A 25,599-nucleotide genomic window follows, 5' to 3' on the forward strand; every position below is an offset into this window, starting at 1 on the left:
GCACAAGAGTTAAGGAAGTCTGATCCAAATGTAGGTTTGATTTCTGCCGAGTATTAGCCGAGTGAAAGCTACTTATTCTTGGGAATAAGCTAATATTCTTAACAATAAATGACAGTAAGGAATATATATATTGAGAGGCCAATGTCAAAATACCCACACTCGTGAACAGGGGTCGACAAGAGGTTCGTGAACTTACACCACTTATTGCCCGAACCGCCCGTTTCTGAGCCAAAAATATCCTTTTAGAATGGAAGGAGTTACCCCAAAATATAATATCATATGACATATGCGAATGAAAATAACCAAAGTAGACTAATTTTCGTGTCAAACAATCATTCACTTCAGATACCATTCGAATAGTAAAAATGGCAGTATTGTCTTTGAACAAGATCCTGAACGTGGGCTTAACATGACAGCTTACTATCTATGTGAACACCTATAAATTTGAACTGTTCAGTTTCACTAATCATATGCCCATTCTGTGAAATTAAGAGTTAAAGTTTTGTTTAATTGTGTGTTAGAAACTGTAAAAACAGAGTCTTACTGTGATTTAGCATTAGTTTATTTTCTACAAGCCATGAACATAGGTCATGTACTGCACTATTTGAAACTGAGTCAATGTTGCACACAACATCCTTCACTACCAAGCTAGTGTCATCAGCAAATAGAAATATTTTAGAGTTACCCGTAATACTAGAGGGCATATCATTTAGTTAAATAAGGAACAGGAGTGGCCCCAACACTGATCCCTGGGGTACCCCCCCCCCCCCCCCCCCCCCACTTGAAAGTACCCCACATAGACTCCACATCACATCCGTTATCAACACTGTGAATAATGATCTTTTGCTGCCTGTTGCAAAAGTAAGAGGTGAACCAATTGTGAGCTACTGCACGTATTCCGTAATGGTCCAACTTATGGAGCAATTTTTTGTGATTAACACAATCAAAGACCTTAGTTAAATCAAAAAATAAGCCTAGTGATTGAAATCTTTTTTTAACCCACCCAGTACCTCACAGAGAAAATAGAATATAGCATTTTCAGTTGTTAAACGATTTCTACAGCAGAACTGAACATTTGATAAGAGACTGTGTTGTATAAAATGATCAATTATCTTCAAATACACAGCCTTTTCAGTAACTATAGCAAACACTGATGGCGTAGAAATAGGTCCAAAATTGTCTACATTCTCCCTTTCTATAAAGTGGCCTTAGTACTGAGTACTTTTAATTCTTCAGGAAACTGGCCATTCCTAAAGGAAAATTTACATATATGGATATGTACAGGGCTAACATGTGCAGCACAGTACTTTAATATTCTGCTACGCAATCAATCATATCTATGAGAGTCCGTTGTCTTCAATGATTTAATTATTAACTCCATCTCCCTCTTGTCTGTATCACAGAGGAGTATTTCAGACATCAATCTCAGAAACTAAATTCTTATTTAACTCACCAGCAATGCTCAGAAAAGATTTCTAAATACTGTACATATATCTAATTTATCAGTAACAGAAATATTTTTACTACAAACTGACTTGATATAGTCGACCTTGTGCTACTGACCAGACACTTCCTTCACAACTGACCATATGGTTTTAACTTTATACTGTGAATTAGCTATTCTATTTACATACAACACACTCTTCGCCTTCCTAATAACATCTTTAAGCAGCTTACAATACTGTTTGTAATGGGCTACTGTAGCTTGATTGTGACTACTTCTAACATTTTGATATAATTCCTGCTTTGTTCTAAAATATACCCTTATCCCACTAGTCAGCCACCTGGACTGTCTAGTACTGCCAGTACCCCATTTAGAACGTTCTAATGGAAAGCAACTCTCAAAGAGCATGATAAATATTTTAAGGAAAGCATTGTATTTATCATCTATGTTACTGGCACTATAAACACCCTGCCACTCTTGTTCCTTGACAAGGTTTAAAAAACTCTCTACTGGTGACAGATTAACTTTCCTACATAGTTTGTAACTATATGTGACATTTGTTTGAGTACAAGCCTTTTAGTGTTAAAATTTGTGCATCATGGTCTGAAAGGCCATTCATGCTTTTACTAACAGAATGCCCATCTAGTAATGACTGTTTATGGCTGTGCTACATTTTCCTTGCACCCTAGTTGGAAAAAACACAGTCTGCATCAGATCATATGAATTTAGGAGATCTACCAACATCGTTTTTCTTGCACCATCACATACCAAATTTATATTGAAGTCACCACATATAATTAATTTCTGGTACTTCCTACAATGTGAATCAAGAACCCCCTCTAGCTTGAGCAGAAATGCTTTGAAGTCAGAGTTAGGGGACCTATGAACAACAACAATTAGAAGTTTAATTTCACTAAATTCAACTGCCCCTGCATGATTTTCGAATGTGTGTTCAGTGCAGTGTCGTGATATGTCTATAAACTCAAATGGAATACTGCTTTTTACGTACATAGCCACTCCCCCAGCCCAGAAGGAACTCATTGAAAAACAGCCAGCTAATGTCTATCCTGGTAAAGGAAGCCTCTGAATTGTCAAATTATTCAAGTGGTGTTCTGATATACCAATAATTTCAGAGTCAACATCTGTAAGCAGTTCACTAACTTTATCTCTAATGCCTCTTATATTTTGATGAAATATGCTAATTCCTTCTCTACTTGGAAACATTACATCCTCAGAAGGTGAGCCCTTAGTTAGAGGGACTTCCTTTAAGCACACATGTAGTCTAATGTTCTTTCATCCTTTACCACTCTTTCTATACAAGAATACCCCCATGATCTGTAGTTCTTACCAAAAGAAAATTCTGTAGCTTATGGTGTCAGAGGGAGTGTGACACAAAGTAAAAAACAAAAAAGTTGACCATGTAGCTTTTATCAGAGTAGTCTTCTCAGTACCAACTTTCACTTTTAATATTATTACTGCTTCACTTCTCAGGGTCCGTGAGATGTGACAAAAGCCAGTTATGTGTGATCTTTTATTTGCAAGCACAGCCATGCCTAGCCACAGCAAATCCTTAATGTGAGTAAATAGAGCAGACAATGTTTCCCATGATTTATGTTACAAAGTTTTTTCTCTGGTATAGTCTAATAAAAATATAACTCATCCTACTAAACCAACAGAGAAGAATGTACACACACTACATTAGCTGGATTACATATTTATTATTGAATGTACTGTATTATGTTCACATATTAATTTACACCAGTCTGCATCACAGCACAAGTCCAAAAGGAAACTACAGCTGCATCAACAGAGAAAAAGTCTACTTGTTACACAGATGCAGAATGATAACTATGTAGATTTTTTACCCCAGGGTGCCTCCATCTGGCAAATTGAGGAGGAACGGGCTGTTGTATATGAACTTTTCAACATGTTAGGAGGAAATTTATCTAGGCCCAAAATAAATTAAAGACACTGCATGATCAAAAGTATCTGGACACCCCCAAAACCATTCTTTTTTCACATTAGGTACATTGTGCTGCCACCTATTGCCAGGTACTCCATATTAGCAACCTCAGTAGTCATTAGACATCATGAGAGAGTAGAATGGGGAGCTCCGTGGAACTTGTGGACTTCGAATATGGTCAGGATTGGGTTTCACTTGTGTCATACCTCTGTGTGCAAGATTTCCAAGCTCCTAAACATCCCTAGGTCCACTGTTTCCATTGTGATAGTGAAGTGGAAACATGAAGGGACACATACAGCACCAAAGCATATAGGCCGACCTCGTCTGTTGACTGACAGAGTCCGCCGACAGTTGAAGCGGGTCGTAATGTGTAATAGACAGACATCTATCCAGACCTTCACACAGGAATTTCAAACTGCACCAGGATCCACTGAATGTACTATGACATGTGAGAAAACTTGGATTTCATGGTCGAGCTGCTGCTCATAAGCCACACATCATGCCCATAAATGCCAAACGATGCCTTGCTTGGTGTAAGGAGCGTAAACATTAGACGATTGAACAGTGGAAAAATGTTGTGTGGAGTGAAGAATCGTGGTACACAATGTGGCGATCTGATGGCAGTGTGTGGGTATGGCAAATGCACGGTGAACGTCATCTGCCAGCGTGTGTAGTGCCAACAGTAAAATTCGGAGGCAGTGGTGTTCTGGTGTGGTTATGTTTTTCATAGAGGGGGCTTACACCCCTTGTTGTTTTGCGTGGCACTATCACAGCACGGGCCTATATTGATGTTTTAAGCACCTTCTTGCTTCCCACTGTTGAAGAGCAATTTGGGGATGGTGATTGCATCTCTCAACATGATCAAGCACTTCTTCATAATGCATGGCCTTCGGCAGAGTGGTTACATGACAATAACATCCATGTAATGGACTGGCCTGCACAGGGTCCTGACCTGAATCCTACAGAACACCTTTGGGATGTTTTGTAATGCTGACTTGGTGCTAGGACACACCAACCGACATCAATACCTGTCATCAATGCAGCACTCCATGAAGAATTGGCAGCCATTCTACCAGAAATCTTCCAGTACCTGATTGAATGTATGCCTGCGAGAGTGAAAGCTGACATCAAGGCTAAGGGTGGGCCAATACCATATTGAATTCCAGCATTACCGATGGAGGGTGCCACAAACTTGTAAGTCATTTTCAGCCAGGTGTTCAGATGTAGTGTAGGACACAACAAAGTGAAAAGCAAGAAGTAATGACAGAAACAGATGAGCCTTGAAAACCTGAGAGACCAGAGGTTAGCAACTTGTGAGAAGTGTAAAAAAAGAGAACTACAACCTGGTACCTGAAAGAACAAAGAAACTGAGATGGAAGATAAGAGGGAAGCGAACAGTTAAGGTGAAGAACAAAACTATGGAAAGACCGCATCAATAGCAGTACAACTGAAAAGAAATAACAATGGCCTGAGTTATTTTTGTACATGGGTGTCAAAATCCATATACATATATATGTATGGATTTACATACAGTATGTATGCCTGTATGTATGTTTCACACCTTCTCCTAAACTAATGAATCAGTTTCAACCAAAGTTGATACACATATCACTTACTGTATGGAAAGAACTGCTGTGGGAGTAAGAACCACCTACCTCTCAAAGGGGTGGTGGTGAAAAAGAAGCATAGTTCATGACACACAAATAGTCGCACTATAATTATCCAGTATTTGAGCATGAGAGCACGCAGTGGCTTGCAATGAACTATACATATAAATTCAAATCTTTATGTGACCTTTACTCGCTGAAACCATCCACAAAATGATGAAAGTGAATAAGTTTATAGCTTACTACATTTTAGCTGTTTATGCAGGAAAACGTTCACATTAGTCACGAGTTTTTAATTTATTTCTTCTTTACTACTATCTCTATTTGCAACACATTTTGCAGACAGTAATTCACATATACCACTGAATGTACCTGCAAAAATATATCATTGTGCAAGACATATTTTACGAGATATGACATCATAAACATTGAGCAGCATGGAACTGAAACTGCAGGGTGAAATTCACTAGATGTACAGGTGAAATATGGCTGAAGTATGTTAAATATATGTGACATGTAAAGCTGGCAGTTAAGATGATCCTTCTAAGCCCCTAGATTTATTTCAACTAAACTTGGCACACATACTATCTGGAAAGGAACACTGTGTGGGTGAGAACCACCTACTTCGTATTGGTGTGGGGTGATGGATAGGAGCTCATCAGCCCCTCCAGCCTACATGCATCAAGCCAGGAAGAGCCTTCAGAGAGGAAGGACACAGGAGACAACTCCTGATGAACCTGATTCTAACCAAGAATCACTAAAACCAAGAGACAGAAGCAAGTTGCAGTGAGAGAGGAGCAAAAGCATCTGGAGGCCCACAGGATGTGTTATGCAATGGGAGAAGCAACCTCTGCATCCAACCGGGGTTTCCTCACCCTCTACCACCACAAGAAAACTGTAAAAATGGACAGGTTGATAGAATTTAAGGAAAGAGAACAACCATGAGGAGACAGAAAGCCAATTACCAATGTGAAACAATGAGAAGAATTAAAAAGGTGGGAAGACAAGAACCATACTGGACCACCGTGCAAGGGCAACCATACACTCCCCGGATCGAAGCAGACAACAGGGCGCTCCTCCAACTCCTCAAACATCTTACGAGGCCAATGTGGCCTATCCGACAGAGAGGAGTAGAAACCACCACCATGGGTAAAACGCAATATCAGATCAGCTGCTTTGGCATTGTCCAGTAGCACCAGAGGCAATGAGTCAGCAAGTTTAAGGCTTCACCATAAGCCGACCAAATTGGGCAGTCCAGTAGCACGTGGGCCACCATCAGATGAGCACCACATGGGCAGTGGGATGGACCTTCATGTTGTAGGCTGTGACCTTAGGTTAGCCAAGTGTAGCTAATGTGAAGCTGACAGAGAATGGTAGATTTCCTACATAAAGCATGAAGGGAAGACTACCAGATTGCAGAGGTCCCCTTTATTGCTTGCAGTTTGTTCAGGGATACCAGGGCACACCAATCCATGTTCCAAGCCTCCAACAATTGATGGCACAGAGAAGACCAGAGGTCCAGTTCCAGTAGCCCCATCTCCAAAGACTTCATCCTGGTAGCCATTTTGGCCAACAAGCCAGCATCTTCAGCCCCTGCGATCCCATGTTACTTGAGGTCCAGGAAAACATGACTGACCATCCAATTTGATGGGAGTCAGCAAGGAGATCATCAATAGTCACAACTAGTGGGTGTAGAGAGTGGCACTGGTTGTTAGCTTGAAGACTACTCAGCCAATCACTGCTCATTAAAAATGCCTCGATGGTACAAGAATAAACATGACTGAGGGCTTGAGCAATGGCCACTAATTCTGCAGTGAATACACTGCATCCAACCATTCAGCAGTGAGTAGTTCACTGCATTTTGCTTGACCGTAGGCAAGACTGGTTTGTCCGTCAACTGTAGAGCCAACAGTGTATACCAGTTCCGAACTCATTAATGCATCAAGGACAACCAGGAACAGGTAGTGAAAAATTATGGGGTCAACAGGCTTTCTGGGACCATACACAACTACTCCCTGACAAGAGGTAATTGGGGGGGGGGGGATTGGAGTTGAGAGCAGAGCACTGTATGCTAACTACGATCATGGATCCAGTCCTCAGCTGCTGTTGTGGAAGGTTGATCTCCCTACCAGGAAAAAGAAGATGGTGAAGCCACGTCAACTGGGCATCAAAGACCAATATCAGAAAGTGATATGACTCCACCACATTGAGCAACTGCTTGTTGAGGTAGAATTCTGGTTGCAGGTGGACAGTATGACAGTAACAGAAGTGCATGACACATGTCTTGGCAGCTGAAAACTGACAGCCATGGTGAGAGCCAAGGACTGTACCTTTTGTAGCGCACCCAGCAGTTGGTGTTCGGCAACACCCACAGTTGAGAGCTGAGGAGCAATAGCAGATGCAAACATTGCCAGCATTACTGACAGCCACTAGAAGGGGCACACTCAACACAGAGAACTGTGGGATCCCATTCTCCTGTATACGGGGATACTGTGGGAAGCACGAACTTGAACCTGGAAAGTACAGAGTGACAAGAAGTTCCAGACAAAAATTGGGAGTGGGCTCTGGAGACCCCTTTCATGTAGGGTGACGAGGATGTAATGATGTCATGTGGTGTCATAAGCCTTTTGCAAGTCAAAGAAGACAGCAATAATGTGTTGATGTGAGCAAAAGCTGACTGAATAGCATATTCCAGGAGGCCCCAATTCTCAGTAGTAGAATGTCCTTCGCAAAAACCATCCTGAGTAGCAGCCAACTCAAGGTACCAACGCAGTGCCAGCTCACTATATGTTTGAGCAATTTGCAGAGAACATTAGTAAGACAAACTGTAATTGGGTGATAACTATCCATTTCAAGGGGGTGTTTATCTGGTTTCAGCACTGGAACAATCACATTTGCCTGCTGTTGAGATGGTAATTCACACAGATACAGTTGAAAATGGCAAGGATGTGATGTTGGCACAACACTGACAGGTGTTTGAGAATTTGACTGTGAATGTGGTTTGCTCCGGGAGCCATGTCAGAGCAAAGGGCTAGGGCACTGAGAAATTCCCACTCACTGAATGGATCATTATATGGCTCTAGACGACGTGTAGTGAATGGTAGGTGAACTCACTTCACCTGCTGTTTGAAGATACAAAATGCAGATCGGTAGTTCTCAGATGCAGAGGCTTGAGTGTAATGCAGAGCAAAGTGTTCAGCAACACCTATGCGAGTGATGTAAAGGGATGGACACGATGACTGTCACACATGTCATTATGGCCTCTCCAAAGGACAGAAGGAAGAAGACCATGGAAAGATCAATTACAGAATAAGATACATATGCCACACTGGAGTGTGTGTGGGGGCACTGGTATTCAAAAGACAAAGATCGAGCTTTGCAGCCAGTGGTCACAGTTCCACCCCACAAAGGGTTGTGGACATCGACATCACCTAAAATGAGGATGGGTGGGGGAGCTGAGGAATCAATGCAGACAATGCGACTGCGAAACTTCCCCATTGGGAGGGAAACACAGATTACAGATGGTAAAATCCAAAGTCATATTGAGTGGCATGTGTTCACTGTAGAGTGTGTCCAGAACTCACAAGCAAACTTTGTCCGACATTCTATCATAGCTCAATTCTTAAAATAGCACTGATAGCTGCAGAGTGTAGGGGTTTGCAGTTCAGGGAACCAAGTTTCCACTGGGGTAATGCAAAAAGCAGGGGAACTGCAAAAGAGGAGTAGTTGAGCCACTTCTACTGGAGAATCACACTATTGGTATCCTGTGGAGGCACGAAAGGGCCAAGGAGGGAAATTGTGCACCAGGGTCACTTGCTACTACCTGTTGCAACGATACAGCATCAATACATATCAGTTCTGAAGTTCGCTGTGTGGAGTCATTCAGTGCCACAGGGGCCACCAGGAACTCTGCAGAGTTGGAACATGCAGGGTCTGGTGGTATGGGGGCCACTGGTACCTCATCTGTCTTCAAGGTCTTCCTTTTGTCACTCATTTCCATGATGATTTCACTGTTTGGAAGGACTTGTCTACTGTAGTTTCAGGGACAGAAGACAAATGATAAGCCCTATGGCCAGCAACCTGTGGCTCCTTCAGCCACTTGCTGGTATCCTGTAGCAGATCAGCAGAATTCTGGGAGAGGAGTGTCCCAAGGGACTCCTTTCTGGTGAGAAAGACTAGAAGAGGGTGTTGCTTGCCCAGCTGTGAGAGATTGGTAGGTGAGGCACAAAGAGTGCTCACGTGCAACTGACATCCACAATCCCTACATATGAGGTTGGCATTATGACATGAAGACATGTGCCCAAATCTCATGCATTTAAAGCATCACACGACACAGGACATACAAGGTTTCAAACCACATCGATATACCGTCATCTTGACCTATTCGGGAACTGAATCACCTTCAAAGGCCAAGATGATGGCTCCAGTATGAACTCTATTGTCCTTTGGTCCCCACTGGACACAATGAACAAAATGGACACCCCACTCCAAATTGGCACATAACTCATAATCGATCTGCAAAATGAAGTCAATCTGGAAGATGATAATGTGTACGATATTAAGGGTGTTATGTCACTTAGCTTGTCACGGGTGAGCAACATTTGCGACTAAGCAGGGGATGCTGTTTTAATTGGGACTGAATTTCTTTTCATTTTTGGAATTGCTGCTACTTCGCGAAACATGTCCTCATAATGTTCTTTAAAAAATAATGACTTTGTGGCAATAAAGGAATCACTGTCAGTACTAGAGCACACTAGTTATTGTGGGGAGTATTTCTCTCCTTGCTTCTTAGCCCTACATTCCTCCCACAGTGTAGCCAGGGAGGGAAACATTATGGGGTCATATCTCTCCACATTGTACTAATACTTTCCTCCAGAAGTGACAACTGGGGCTGTGCAGCCAACAGCAGAAGAAACTCCGATCCATGTCATTTGTGAGTCATCTGTCTGGGGTGCCGCCCACTCTGAATGGTGGCTCTCCCCGTAGGTCTCACCCAGCAATGGCATCCTGGCTAGTAGCACAGAGTTGCCGTGTCCTAGCCACGGCATGCGGACACTCCTTGGCATATGCCGGGAGTTCCCAGCTCAGGCACCAATAGTGTGATCCCTGTGTAGTCTGGGGGTACCACCACACAGATACTTAATGATTCCCCAATAATGGGATGGCTACCAAGTTGGGCTTTGAATGTATTACATTTGCTAAAAAAGGAGGGGTGCAACAACAGAAAGAGACTAAAGGTGGAATGTACATCACATTGGGTGACATTCTCTGCACAATTGCACTTCCGTAAAATTTAGAAGAGAAATGGTAGGTCAAACCCAACAATGGAGATCATGCTGTGAAGGATGAAAGGTTGTATAAACTCCAAGAAGCGAAAAATGAGTGTCCAAAATTATAAACCAAATGCAAGCACGATTGTCACCAAGAATATCATCCAATGGAAAACCAAAAGAGAAAAGAGAAAAATATAAGGATAGACTTACAGCACAGAAAGGAACATAGTGGTGGCTGGAGCCCTGTGGTGGCCAAGCATGCAGTTACAAAAGAAATGTGAGCCCACTGAGGTGGGGCAGTAGATGTACACAGAGAGGGGAGAGGAGGAGAGGGTCAGAGAGGGAGAGGAAGAGATGGATAGAGAAAGGGGGAAGGAGGACACGGACTAATAGAAGATTGGAATAAACAAATAACCAGGCCGGGTACAAAGCTAGTAAAGAAATAATAAGTGAAGAATAGGAAATATGAACAGGTGTAAATAAGATGGCACAATTCAGGGATGCTAACAGAAATGAGAGAGGGACACAATACAAAAGAAAAAGAAGATGACAATAACTGAAGAAGTTTGTGGGAAGCAATGACAGTCGAGTGTAGGGAATCGACCATGTGCTGCAGAACAAGTTCCCATCAGTAAAGTTTTGAGTTTATGATACTTTTAGAGTAAGGAGTCTTGTTTTGCACATGGAAAAGCAGCACAAACAATCATACCACATTGCTACACAGCATGCTCTGCACGAGTGGAAATATGAAGGAACAACTACAGCTAAACGAAGACCAGGCAGATTTCATGTACTAATGGACAGGAACCATCGAGCATTGCATAGGGCGGTAGTAAAAATTGCATGAAGTCCGCAGAAGCAATCTCATGAGTTCCAAAGTTCTACCGCCACTCCACTTAGCACAATGACAGTGTGTAAGCAGTTAAGAAGAATAGGATACAATGGTCGAGTAGCTTCTCATAAGCCACACATTTATGTAGTCAACGCTAAATGGTGCTTGACGTGGTGGAGAGAGCAATGCCACTGGATAGTGATTTGGAGTGATGAATCGTGCTATACCATGCGTCAATCCACTGCATGGGTTTAGGTTAGGCTAATGCCTGTATAATGTTACATGCCGCCATGTGTGGTGCCAACAGTGAAGTATAGAGGTGGTGTTATGGTGTGGGCTGCGAGGTAACGGGTGAATTGTGGTGCCTTGAAAATATTATAAGTTGGCGTGGCCGCGTGGGCCACTCGGCCAGCCGGGGCCCAGCAGCAAACATGTGGTGCCAAAAGTTAGCCAGACGAGAGGGGTAGCCCCAGCACATGGTCCATCCGCGTGGCTGGGAATTCCGATGTGATGAGGACAGTGCTTTGTGTCTATGAAGGAGATGTCTACGCCGGGAGTGCCAAAGATGGTGGACTTTGTGAAACCTTAATGGCAGACCTTTCACAGTTTGTACAGAAATTGATAGTAGCCAGATGAATCGTGATACCCCAAAAAGAAACATGTAGATTACCATTATTTGCATGACGATTCCGATGATTTTCAATATCTTTATTAGTTTAAAGTTTAGTATCTGACTGTAAATTATACAAGCAACACGCAAAAACGAATTTGCAAAATATAAACGCTTCATCCAATTTTGTCAATCCCCATCTTTAGAAAGCTTTAGAAAGCTACTAGTGTAACCCTAAATTGGTATGAATTACAGGCATGTAACTTGAATAGTACACGAGTTATCGGAGGTCAAAGTGGCCAATTACTATCGATCGCGTCAGGCCATAAGTACTCCACAGTTACACGAAAAAAAAGTAGCATCATGCTTATAAATATATTTATTCATCTCTGTCTTTGTTTATATCTGATATATACTATTCATGAAGAAATTGGTTAAATATTTACTGTGTTTTAGAAAACACAGAAACATTAGGCTACTGGCCTACCTTTTGTTCTACTCCTTCGATATATGTTTATTTAATTTGTTTATGTATCTAATAATGTGTGTTAGAGTGTGTTTATCGCCAAGCCATAGGAATATTTATTTAATTTCAAGTTATTTAAATGTAAATCCAGCATTTGGTATGTGTTTCATTATGTTTGGGTGGGTACGATGGCATGAAGACATGGCGCGAGCGCTCTAGCCAATCACAGCGCTCGTGAATGGGGAGACTGGATGGAAGTGAGTTCAGGTGAGGGTTGTGTTGTGACTCGCCGATATTTCAAAGTGCCACCGTGCAGTTACGCGCATCCTCTACATGTGGTGCTGTCTGCCAGCCAGCCAGCCAGCCAGCGGCCGCTAGACTTGGACTCAGTGCAGATTTGACTGTTACGGTGTACACTCATCTTACCTTGTTTACTTGCTCTGTGACTTACATGTATTGTGTCATCCTAGAAATATATTTGTTCAGCTTGACATTATAACAATTGGCGATAAGGATGGGATTTTTCTTTTTCGTCATTGACCCACTGGTTTTCACGGCTACTTTAGAGCAACTGTTGTAAGGTCTCATTGAACAGCAAACGCTTCTCACATCTGCAGTTCGTGATTTCGTCGCGGCATCAAATGCGGGGCATCTCTCATCGTTGTCTGTACCTCCTTACAATTAGACGGCAGAAGACTGGTCTGATTACGAAAAACGTCTTCGACAGCACTTCTTGGCATTTCATGTCGCAGACGAACAAACATGTAAGTCTCTGTTCCTTTCATGGATTTCACCTCAAATGTATCGGTTGTTGTCGCAACTGGCTCCTTTGAAAGATCCTGCATCTTTGTCCTTTACTGAAATGTGCTTACTTCTGTCCGTCTATTTTCAAAAGCAAACGCATGTAATTGCCTTCTATTGTTGTCAAAAACAACCGCATCAATCCTATCGCACTTGGGCTGCTGAACTTCACAGCCTGAGTAGAAAGTGTCAATTTGTTACTGAAGTTCACAAAGAATCCTAGGCCGATTCCATGGTACGGGATGCAGTTATCCGATTGGCACCCGACGAAGAAGTTAGGCAACGTGCCCTTCAAGGCAAATCCGACTCTAGATGAAGTCCTATCCATCGCCCAGACTTTTGAAATTCCTCGCACCGCTGGGGCACAAATAGAGGCATGGTGTGACGTCAGGGAAGTACAACGCCTGTGCACTGTTGACGAAGCCTGCGGCGTATCCCCGCCGGCCGACATGGCCGCAGTACGCTCCCAAGCGCAGCCTCGGCCTAACCGTAAACAAACCTCTAAGAAACTGCAGCAAAACACACGGCAACTTCCTTCATGTCCGCGGTGTTTTACGCAGCATTCACGAGAAGATTGTCCACAACGTTGGGCCGTGTGTTACAAATGCAAAAAGAAGGGTCATGTGTCATCCGTTTGTAAATCTGACCGCATACCTGACGTTCATGAACGTGATGGTGATTCTGCTTCTGTGTTGTGTGTCAATGGTACTTCTTCCCTTTCATGAAATTTATTCCTCACTGTCCAAATCCTTGGTCGGGATGTTCGCATGAAGGTGGATACTGGTTCTGCTGCTACTATCATCAATTCTCAGACATATCTTCAGTTGGATTCTCCAATCCTATCACCTGTCACTTTACGGACGTACAATAAACAGAAGATTTCTCTCTTGGGACAATTTAATGCTGAGGTATCTTACAAATCTGTCATTCTCACTATTACCATAATTGTGGTCGACCATAGAAACGCAGAGAATCTTTTTGGTTTCGATGCCTTTCATGTTTTTGGGGGTCTCCATAGGTGACTCTGTCAATATCGTCTCTGATGCCATTCCTTGTGCTCAACTGGATTCCTTGTCGACGACATTTTTGTCCCTTTTTTTTCTCCTGGGTTAGGCGTGCAAACGACTTTGAAGATCATCTCATGCTCAAACCCATTGCTCAGCCTAAGTTTTTTCGAGCTCAGCCCATTCCTGTGGCCCTTCGTGATCGGGTCAAACGGGAGCTGGATCGTCTCACTGCTTCAGGGGTCTTGCTTCCTGTCACTTCAAGTGAGTGATCCTCTCCTGTCGTTGTCGTTGCTAAGCCTAATGGTGATATTCATCTCTGTGGCGATTTCAAAGCCGCTGTAAATGTTCAGTGCCTCATCGACACTTACCCGATGCCTCGACCTGAAGAATTGTTCACTAAATTTGCTGGAGGCCAGTATTTTTCTAAACTTGATCTGTCAAAAGCTTATCATCAACTTCCTCTCGACACTGCTTCCTGGCAGTTCCTAGTACCTAACATGCCTTTCGGCCTCTATGAATACCAACAATTGCCATTCAGCTTGCCAGCGCCCCTGCTCTCTTTCAGCTATTCTTGGAACAATTATTGCTCCCTGTCTCTGGGTGTATAAATTACATGGACGACATTGTTGTCATTGGCTCTACCACTGAAGAACATCTTCAGAATCACAGCATACTTTTTCATGTCTTACAGACTGACGGTCTTAAGTGTAACCTTCAGAAATCAAAATTTTTTCAGGCATCTATCACGTACTTGGGGTTCCAACTCTCTCGGGATGGTATTCGTCCGCTTCCGCAAACTGTCGCTGCGATTGATGCCCTTCCTCGCCCTACATCTGTTAAGGAACTGCAGGCCTTCTTGGGGAAAATAGGATACTATCACAGGTTTTTACCATTTGCTGCTTCGGTGGCTCAGCCGTTGCATCACCTGTTGCATAAAAACGTGCCCTTTCACTGGTCCGCGTCATTCAATGCAGCTTTCTACAAATTGAAGACTATGCTGAAATAGGCCCTGTGCCTGGCTACTTATTGACCTGGCCAACATCTTGTTCTTGCCATGGACGCCTCTCAATACGGGGTTGGTGCAGTCCTTGCGCAATGTTTTCCTAATGGCTCTGAACAACCCATTACTTATGCCTCCAAAGCGATCACAGATACCCAACAAAAGTATTCTCAAATTGAAAAAGAATCTTTGGCCATTATTCATGCTCTTCATAAGTTTGATGTTTTTCTTTTTGGATCCGAATTTCATCTTGTTTAGGACCACAAACCACCTGTTTCCTTGTTTCATCCATCAACGTTGCTTCCCGACAAGGCTGCACACCACCTCCAGCATTGGGCTCTTTACTTGTCTTGTTTCAATTATGAGATTCACTTCCGTCCGATGGCTCAACATGCGAATGCTGATGCACTGTCACGCCTTCCCATGGATCCTGATCTAGCATTCGATAGGGACGAACTTTTGTGTTTCCACCTGGATGTTGACGAGCAGCGGGTTTTGGACGGGTTCTCCATCATCGGGAACCAGCTGGCGGCTGCTACGGGTTCTGATCCTACCCTCTCCCGTGTTTTACGCTGTATTCTGAAAGGTTGGCCAGGTTGTCCGTCCGCTAAGGCTTCTGATCCGTTGCGGAACTACTATGCTTTGTGCTACAGCCTCATGGCTAGGGATGGTGTTATCCTCCTTTCCACCAACAATGCTTCGCCGCATGTTGTGGTACCTACGTCTTTGCATGGGCGACCACAGCCCAGCTGAGCTCTTACATGGCCGACAGCCCCGCACGCTACTTCATCTTCTGCGGCCTTCCACCTCATGGGTGCGGGTGCATTCGCATGGCTGGTTCACCGCCGGCGACCTTGTATGGGTACGGGCATATGGCAGGCGGCCAAAATGGAGTCCTGGCCAGATCTTACGACACCGTGGCCGACACCTGTATGAAATCCAAATGGACATGGGTGTTGCAGTGCGTCATTCGAACCAGCTTCGGCCTCGTGTGCCGGCAACACCTGTTCCGAATGCCGCTACACCACCTTCGGCTCTACCTGATGCTCGGGATCTTGGCATCTCCCATTACTCACAATGCAGCCCTCTCATCATAATGTTGGTGCTAGCACAAGAATGGACGCCACCAGGAGACATGCCCATGCAGGAACCAGATGACCATCATCTGTCAGAGCAACTCTACTCACCTCCTCCTCCTATGGACGCCGACACATCGCCCATGTCTCATGTTATAACAACCGGACTTGCCGCAACGGGTAGATTGTTGCACGAGGGCCCTAGCAGATTCGACCCCTACATCTCCTGTCATCTCGACCCATTATCATCGGGGACACTTCCTTCCGCATGGGAAGCCTCCTCCTCGAGACTTTACGGTCAAACAACACCTATGGACGTTAGCAATCTACAGGCCACCTCCATCAAGACTAGTGCAACAAATTCAAAGGGGGGAAAAGTGTTGTGACTCGCCAATCTTTCAAAGTGCTACCGAGCAGTTACGCGCATCCTCTACATGCAGCGCTGTCTGCCAGCCATGCAGCAGCCGTGCCACCTGAGCGGAAAGCCCCCCAGCTGCTGCTAGACTTGGACTCAGTGCAGATTTGGCTCTTACGGTGTACACTCGCCTTACCTTGTTTACTTGCTGTGTGACTTACATGTATTGTGTAGTCCTAGAAATATATTTGTTTAGCTAGAAATTATAACAGGTTGCTGGTAGGATGAGAGAGGACAGGGGCAGTTCAGGAGAGTGTGGCACAAGGGACAGGACGGGAGGTGCTGGACGCGAAGGCGCGATGGACGCACAGTTGCAAGAGGGTCTTGGAGAGTGTGGAGCAGTTTATGTGTGGTCGCGGCAGATAGAAATATTTCATAGTGCTGACTTATGCACTTGTGAGATTTCTGAGGTTTCTACAGTGAAGACATAGTGTGCATTTAGAAGTGAATATCTCGTGAGCTTTGTTGTTGTTCATAACTATTTGTAATTGCCGAGTGATAGAAACCTTTGACCATTCGATTCATGTGCGTATTCTTATAGTGTACTGTAGACTCAGCAGTATTTGGCCTGTAATGCGGCAACTACGTATCCCAGCCCCTAGACAAGAAAACCAGCCAAAACTTTTAATATTGCAACTCAGAGTCTGAGGGTGCGTAGTTATTTGAAAGCCCGCAGAGTGTGCTTTTCGTGGTTATGGTGTGGTCCCTTGTTGCGCTTAAGAAAATATTAAATGCAGAAGGATATGAACACATTTTACAGCTGTGTGCACTCTGTACAATTCCGTGACAAAGACTATTATCAGCATGACAACGGACGCTGTTGTAAAGCACCATCTGTGAGGCAACAGTTAGTGGACAATAACATTCCTGAAATGGAATGGCCTGCCCAGAGTCCCGGATTGAACCCAATGGAATGACTTTGGGAACAATTAGAATGTCATTCATTTCAGATCCCAGTGTTCAAGATCACTACCTTTTCCGGTTTTGACTCTTGAGAAATAATGAGCTGCCATTCCTCCAGTTATTCAGACAGCTCACTGGAAGTGGGGCTACAGAGTTCAAGCTGTCAATGGGTACATGTAGAAACACCCGATATTAATGTCCACTAATAGGTGCCCAGATACTTTTGATCAGATAGTGTGTATGCGCACCATTCTGTAAGTGTTGCAAGTTGCAAACACAATACATAAGAGAGATAAAGAAAAATCAGAATTTTGACCTACAAAAATGACTGCAACTAACATGGAACAATAATTTCCTGACTGGTTAGTGATGAGATTGTCTGACAACCTACAGAAATTCCCAAATATTATAATTTTTGCATTAAAATAATACAACAATAAAATTAAAAGTGGCTGCTCTGCCTTGCCTTCACCATGAATATGAACCCTGAAGATGTCAAAATATTCATACACATAACTGTGTATGAGAAGGTAATCCTAATGAGCTGCCAAAGAAGAATTTTTTAGGTTGAGAAGTATGAGATCCCATGCCAGCATTTTGAGCTGCTATCAGCATAATTACAGTGCCAGTAATTTACAATTTTTAGATTTTTCTTTTATGTTTTGTGAGGACACTGATATTTGCAGTAAGCCATATCACTCCTAACATTTCATCAGTTTTAACTAAGGAAATATTCCAAAGAAGACTGATGTATGACAAAACTTCTGACAAATATTTAATAGACAATATAAATAAAAATAAATGAATACTGATATTGAGAATATAAGTAGCATTGTACTGTATATTTTGTTATTGAATACATAATATTTAAAAGTGGAAATGTAAGGAAATAGAATTACAACAACCAGTATGATTGGCATCAGATTATTTTAAGGTGTTATGAACCTACCTTTTTCACTGGAATCACATGCACAGCGTGACTGTTCATCTTTCAATTGGTAGTTTGCTATATTAAGATTTTCAGCAGTTACTGATGGTTGAGAAGATGGCACTCTAGGTGTTGGAACAGGGATGGCTGTACGTTTCTTTCGCATCCTTTTATGTGGAGTAGGCTTTCGATTTACTTTGCAGTAGGCATCTGCTGCTCTCTGCCTTCGTTCAAGAGAACTCCAGTCACTGTCAGAATCGGAATATGCTGGAAGAGAAAATTGCACATCACACATGAAATTTATATCACGCGAGCCATCATTATAGCATGCAAAGAGAAATGACTCATCTATAATCAACTATCACAGTTCTCTCAGCCTGACCACTAGTATCCTAATAATAATGTAGAGCAGCAATGAGTCATAATATTCACGCAATACTAACCGCATCATTCAGTTTACATGCACAGTGAAGGTGGAGTATTGATATGTGGTAGCTGGGATTGCCAGCAAATGCAAAATCAAGGTTCTGAAACAAGCAAAAATTGAATAAAAGCTTCTCAGTTTTCAAGACATGTCAATTTGAATAAAATTCTTGAGCTTTCGATGCCTATCTCCCACATCGTCATCAGGAGTAAAAACCACTGGCTACTGGGACTGGCATGGATTTCCACTGGTATACATAAACAAAAATCGAGAATTTTATTCAAATTGACATGGCTTGAAAACTGTAAAGATTCTATTCAGACACGCCATCGCGAAAGACTCTGAGAACATATAAAAAGTTGAAAAAGTGCTTTTTCATGAATAAGAAATGATAAAATGTGCCATATCTAGGGTATCCCAGCTTCATAATATTCACTAGAAACAGTTGCATATAATGAATACTTAGAGGCCAGTAACATGGAAACAACCATTCCAAAGAATATATCACAGAGTGATAATTTAGAATAAGTTTGATATCTTTAAATCTTCACACTGAAGAAAGTGTTGTGATACTCTCGAATTATTACTCGATACCATTACAGACACTTGAGAAACAGGCTCATTAACTCATAGACTGAGAATGAGCTGTGCAGTCACAATAACTTCAAATTGCAATGACACCATGTAGTTAGGGGTAGACTCCAATAGAGCATTACGTTATATTATATTGCAATGCCTGTGTTATTCTGATTACGATGCAAAGTTCCTTTGAACATCTATGCATGTCCAAAGGAACAGGCACTGCGGCGACTACAGCTGTTATGAAATACATTAAATGTATTCGCAATTGCGAATAAGGACAACCATCAGATGTTCCTTTGGACACACATACATGTCCAAAGGAACTTTGCATAGTAATGAGAATAACACAGGAATCGTAGTATCGTATTTCTCTGCCGATACCAGGCAAGCGACTTCCAAGTACAACATCTGACGTATGCAGGAATATACATAATGGATGTACGAGTACAGGTTGACAATTTATGTCTGTGAGTCACAAATGGATAGTCAAATGGTAAGGCAATTGCTCGCAATAAGCGAGAAATCTGGGTTCGAGTCCCGGTCCAGCACAAATTTTCATTGTCATCATTCCACTCTACAGCTGATGGTTCTCTTTATTTACAACTGCGAATACATTTAATGCATTAAGTTATTGTCCTAATGGGTGGGTACCATTTGCAAACTTAATCATACTTTGGAGAAGTAAGAGCCTCCATACACCATCTATAAATATTACTAAATTAAAGTCCCCAACACATTTTTTTGTCTGTATGAGAAGCCTAATCTCAGAAACTACTGAAAGGAAGGGATTTTGATAGTTTCCACAAATAGACAGACTGATTCATGAGGAGGGTTTGTATATATAATTTATTACCACTACACAGGACAAATCATCTGGACATAGATACTAAATGCTACCTGTGCGAACCTGGGCAGGTTGCTAGTAGTATTGAATCAAACAGGTCTTGAATGTGTGTGTGTGTGTGTGTGTGTGTGTGTGTGTGTGTGTGTGTGTGTGTGTGTGTGTGTGTGTGTGTGTGATATGACAGTTGGGAATGTCTATGATACCCTACTGACATATAAATCCACCATGCCTTGTGATTGTTCAGGTTGAAACTAGTCAATCCACTCTGGGACACAGCTTTACTTCCATAGTTTTTCGAACAAATTACCTCATCATAAAGATCACTTTCAATCAAAACTCCACTGGCTTTCTTGATAAAATCATTGTAACCAAAGGTGTACAAAGTTATAATGTATCAGTGTTTGGGCAGCTGTTGCTGTGGATGTCTTTGCAATCTTGAATCTTCATAAATACTTCAAAAAACTACTTACAGATACTTCTTCATATCACTGTCGGTTGTGGTGGCATGTTGGGACTGGGGTTGTTTGTGATCACAATGTGCACTCATCTCCCCAACATCGCTACCATTAACATGTTGCTACAATAGAATTTGTAACTTCTGACTAATGGGCTAGTCAATTATGTTTGAGGCATCAAAAACATGTGCTCTATATAACTTTGCTTCACTTCACTCTCCACAGAATATGTGCCAGAGCAGCTCTGTTACAAATAATTTCACAGGCAGAGTGCAGTATTTGTTAACATACGGACAAACTAACTTCTTTAATCAGACTAATGAAACATACCTGATGAAGCAAGGCAGGGTACTTGACATCCATGCCCAGTATTTTTTAAATGACTCCTAGAACTGTGTGAGACATTATGGCTTCTTGTGGATTTATGTAAACATTTGAGCTGCAGGCCTTACTTTTTGAAAATTTGTTGTAGTAGTTGTGGGTAACTGTAAAATGTCATATTTAACAACAATTCCTTTAATGTTTTGTGTCGTTACCTTTCAAAATTTTGTGATGTTTTTTGTTAGGAGGCCTGTGGGTTTCCCTAGTCCAATTTTGGGTAAAAGTACTGTTGCATCCAGAGAGCAGTGGTTCATATAATTGGCTAACTGTGCTGTTGGCTAATCAAATATTTTGAAGAATTATGGAACTCAGTAAACGAAAAATGAACAAATTTAGGAGGCAAAACTTGAACAATAAACTTTACTACTTATCTGAGTGAAATACAAGTCCAGGCCCAGGCCTGACCAATACGGGGTCCCTCTGATTCACTGTTCCATTACTAATTGAACCCTCACCGGAAACGCACCATTACTTTATATTCTGTTGTGGGTGCAGCGCTTCCTAGGCTACTTATGCACATCTAGGCAATGCTCAATGTCACTTTACCACATGGAATCATATCTACATTTGGCTAACGTCCTTCCTCTTGTGTTTTCTTTGTATTCTGCAAGGATGATTGTTTGCTCTGGCTACTGTCATTGCCTTTTAGGCACTGCATTGTCCATGTATGCGACATCTCCCCCTCCCACCATGGAGAAAAATTTCTAGGTGCTGTCCTCAATTACTACACATTGTTGCACAAGTTTTATTTGGTTATCTGAAAGAAATACATAACTGGTTTACAATGATAAACACTACTCTGATTACAAACCCTTTCCTGGAAGAAATACACATTTACTCACTTTACAATACGTGGAAACTTCCCACCATGATTACAATTCTATTACCTGGAAGAGATACACATTTACTTTACAATAAAGGGACACTTTCCACCATAATTACAATTGTGCTTTTAATGTTTACTCATTTTAGTTACAATACTTAGAGACTGTGAATTGTCCATGCCTCTCAAATATCTAACATCACTTCACACATGTCTGGGCACTGATTCACAATAGTGTTTGTCACACACATTTTTCCGTAGCAATTGTCACCTCTTGTCTTGAACACAAGTTAAGAACATTCCTTACAACACTTACAGTATCTACAATGACAGCATATAATCACTATAAATACTATACCAGAGCCCAAGTAACTCTAGAAAGAGAAATGATTTATCACGAAGTTGCTGAAGGCACTTCTCTCCTGAAATCCAACTTCAATTTTCAGTTCATCAAGCTTATGCAACGCAGCTGTTAGGTCATCTGACTGCCTAACCACATGCTGTATTGGCAGTTCCAGTTGATATTTTTTTCTTTCGTTATTTACTATGCAGCAGGCAATTTCCACCTTCAAGTTTGGCGTGTCATTCTTGTTCACATTATATGCTCAGACTACATCACAATATGAGCAGCATATCCCTAAAATTTACATAGAAATTTTAACTTTCTTGTGCCTCGGAGCACAGTATCTGTGGGCTTACCTTCGTGACAGGTGTGGTTATGCATTCATCCATTGGGGAAATAAACAGCCGTTCATTATTATTCATTGGTGTTCACAGATTCTTGTTTAACCCTTAACTGCACTCACCATTTAGATTGATGTTAGTAATTTTGTGGAGTAGTTTTTGACCCAAAAAACCAAAACCACCTGAAGCCTATTTATTTCTGATTCTCTAAACTACTATTAAGGAATCAATGGCTTTTATTTATGAAAAATCAATCTTTATTATGAGATAAAACATTATCAAACCAACAACTAATGCTTCTACATTAGCGCTGCCTTATTAAACAAACATTTTAGAATTAACTTAAAAAACAAAGAAAATTTACTTTCACAGTGTTCAGGAACATGATTTGTGATCAAATAATGATTAGTTACATAAACTATAAAGAAGAAAATGACTCGCAATTTAAAAAACCAAAAAATTACAGTAGGTACATGAATGAATCAACTGAGCACTTATTTTCATTGACCACAGTGAAGACACACTTTTTTCAATATTTTTGACATTTAAAACATTTTTTGGTAGTTTTTGTGTATTTCAGGTGTGAACATAAGTGGCATTGTGACATCTTTGACTTTTCTGGCTGACTCGGTCTAGCTTGGGCTTGCAGTGCAGATCTGCCAACCATGCTATCAGTTTTAATTTTTTTGCAAAAGAACTTCAAGTTCCTAGGATAATTTTAGGAATTCATTTTACTCTTTTTCATATTTGCTTTGATCAATGCCATGTTGAGTTGTTTTATAAAATCTCAGTGCATCATCTTGCTTTTCTCATTTGATGCTGCCTACATGATGAAACTGTCTACTGTAAATATGTTCAACGATGCTCCAAATACCATTGATGGTGAATGCCTAGATCTTCTCAGCAATGAATAATTTGCACTTTCCTAATCAAGTGCATCCACACCGCCTTTAGTTAAATTATAAAATTTGATAATTCCAGGTTTGGGAGATTATGAATTAACCTCTGGTGTGTGGTGCATCCATGATACTAGAACAACTGTTATTCCTTTTTGGTACATAAGATACCATAAATGAAGCCAAACAATGATGAGTCAAATCTTATGGATTTCTGTGGCTGAAACTCTCAAGAGATTGCTCATTTACTTATTTACTAACTTATTTTTTTGCACTATTCTGACATAAGTAAGTCCACATTGTTTCAAAGCATCTATTGTCGCCAGTAATGTTCCTGTTTCTCTGAAAAATACGTTCTATCAACCTTAGAATGCTTTTTGTGGGGAGTGATTGTGAATTATTTCTCGATGATATCTGTCCTTTGCCTGAATGTAGCAAAGCTGACAATAAGTGATGAGTCTTTGCACTGCATAAGCACACAATTTGCAAACTCTATTGTCCAGGCTTTGATTTCAGTATTGACATAAACAATGTCATCTGAAAGGCACTAACATTTCATATACAGTGGCATATTTGGAGTAAATATAAGAGGTTTCACAGTTTTCTGTAAACTTATCAAACTCATACAAAATAAGAGCTTCATAGTCAAACCCTTTCAGGCTTCTCATGTCTTTATGTCATCAAATCTCATAGCAGACAAAATGAATTAAAACCTGTTTTAATTCATTATAGCTTTGAAAATAATTACATCCTGTTCCATTGATAGCCCATACGTTTCATACATTTTCATGATTAGATTCAGATATACCAATAAGAAATAAAAGGACAGTCAAATGAAAACCGAACACCCACCACAGCAGGACTGTGGAATGGTTCCATTCAAAAGTAATCACCGCAGGTGTTACGACATTTGCCACACTGGGAGATGAGATGATCAGTTCCTGTTTTTTGAAATGTAACTGGTCAGTGAAGGATCCACAACTGCAACCACTCTTGCATGTACTCGTCTGACTGAAAATGATGTGCACGCGTCTTCCTTCTGGTCACCAAAGATGTGAAAATCACATGGCAAAATAGCAAGGCTGTACAAGGAATGTTGCAGTGTTTCACAAACAAATTGCAGAAGTGTGGCCTTTGTCCAATTGGCAGTGGGGGGTGGGGCAGTTTCATGCAACAAAATGATTACAACCAACAGTATTCCTGACCTTTTGACTTTATATGGTACTTCACAGTTTCTGCAAAGTGTCTTCATACACCGTGCACTGATTGTGGATGTTCCGGCGTATCAACAAGTGATGGCATGAAGATGAAGATTGCAAGAGCAAAGAAGGCAGTGAGACGAGGTCAGCCAATAGCCCGCTGACAAGGACCGCACCACGACAGGAGTGCCCTCTCGCTGAAGAGAATATAAGTGCCGCTCCTTCCAGCCTTGGCCACACAGTGTTAGCACAGTACTAGGAGAGCACTACGATAGCAGTGTGATCCATATCAATAGCTTACATGGACCTTGTATACATCAAAGGACTTTGATTGATTGCATGTTGCCCATCGCTTACATCACCATTGTAAATAGAAGAAAGACATGTATGGACATTGGTTTGAGTTGGATTGGGACATGCAAGAGTGGATTTAGTTGTGGATCCACCAGTGGCCAACCACATTGTACAAAATAGGAATTGATTGTCTTGTCTCCCAGTGGGATAAATGTCTGTGATTATTTTTGGATGAAACCATTCCATGGTCTCATTGTGGCAGGTGTTCTATTTTCATTTGACTGCTTCTCATAATATCCGTAGGAAAGCAACTCACAGTCTTTTCTAAAAGTTCTGTTATCTTTTTCATTGGTTTGTACTAATATATAAGCTACTATATTGTTGACAAAGAGAAAAGACCATGACTCAACAGGTGACAAGTTAGGGTTATTATTATTATTATCATTATTTTCTTTTCTTTTTGCAGGACCTTCGAGACCAGGTAAGGAAGTTACAATTTATATCTTGTTCTAGGTGATGCTGGGGCAGTTTTGGATCATTTATAACACTTTTTTTCCACAAAAATAGCCACATTGTCTTACTATTTCTTGATTTTCTTTGTAAACATTCTGTTCTTCTGCCTCTTATACTTCTCCAGTTCACTGTCAGTCCCATGATCAGATGTTTCTGTTTCACTGCTGCTAAACTTGACT

At 41.6% G+C, this 25,599-nt stretch overlaps 1 protein-coding gene across 6 annotated transcripts in view; it reads right to left on the reverse strand.

Annotated features, from left to right (window-relative positions):
* LOC126297586 (rho GTPase-activating protein 190) overlaps positions 1-25,599 on the reverse strand; it is a 296,415-nt gene that overhangs the window by 68,090 nt on the left and 202,726 nt on the right. For all 6 annotated transcript variants that reach the window (XM_049988556.1, XM_049988559.1, XM_049988558.1 and 3 more), the window contains one exon: positions 18,347-18,592. In XM_049988556.1, coding sequence (XP_049844513.1) covers positions 18,347-18,592 — 246 coding nt within the window. The remainder of the gene's footprint in view (positions 1-18,346; positions 18,593-25,599) is intronic.

The sequence above is a fragment of the Schistocerca gregaria genome, chromosome X (assembly GCF_023897955.1).
Source record: "Schistocerca gregaria isolate iqSchGreg1 chromosome X, iqSchGreg1.2, whole genome shotgun sequence".
Classification (NCBI taxonomy): domain Eukaryota; kingdom Metazoa; phylum Arthropoda; class Insecta; order Orthoptera; family Acrididae; genus Schistocerca; species Schistocerca gregaria.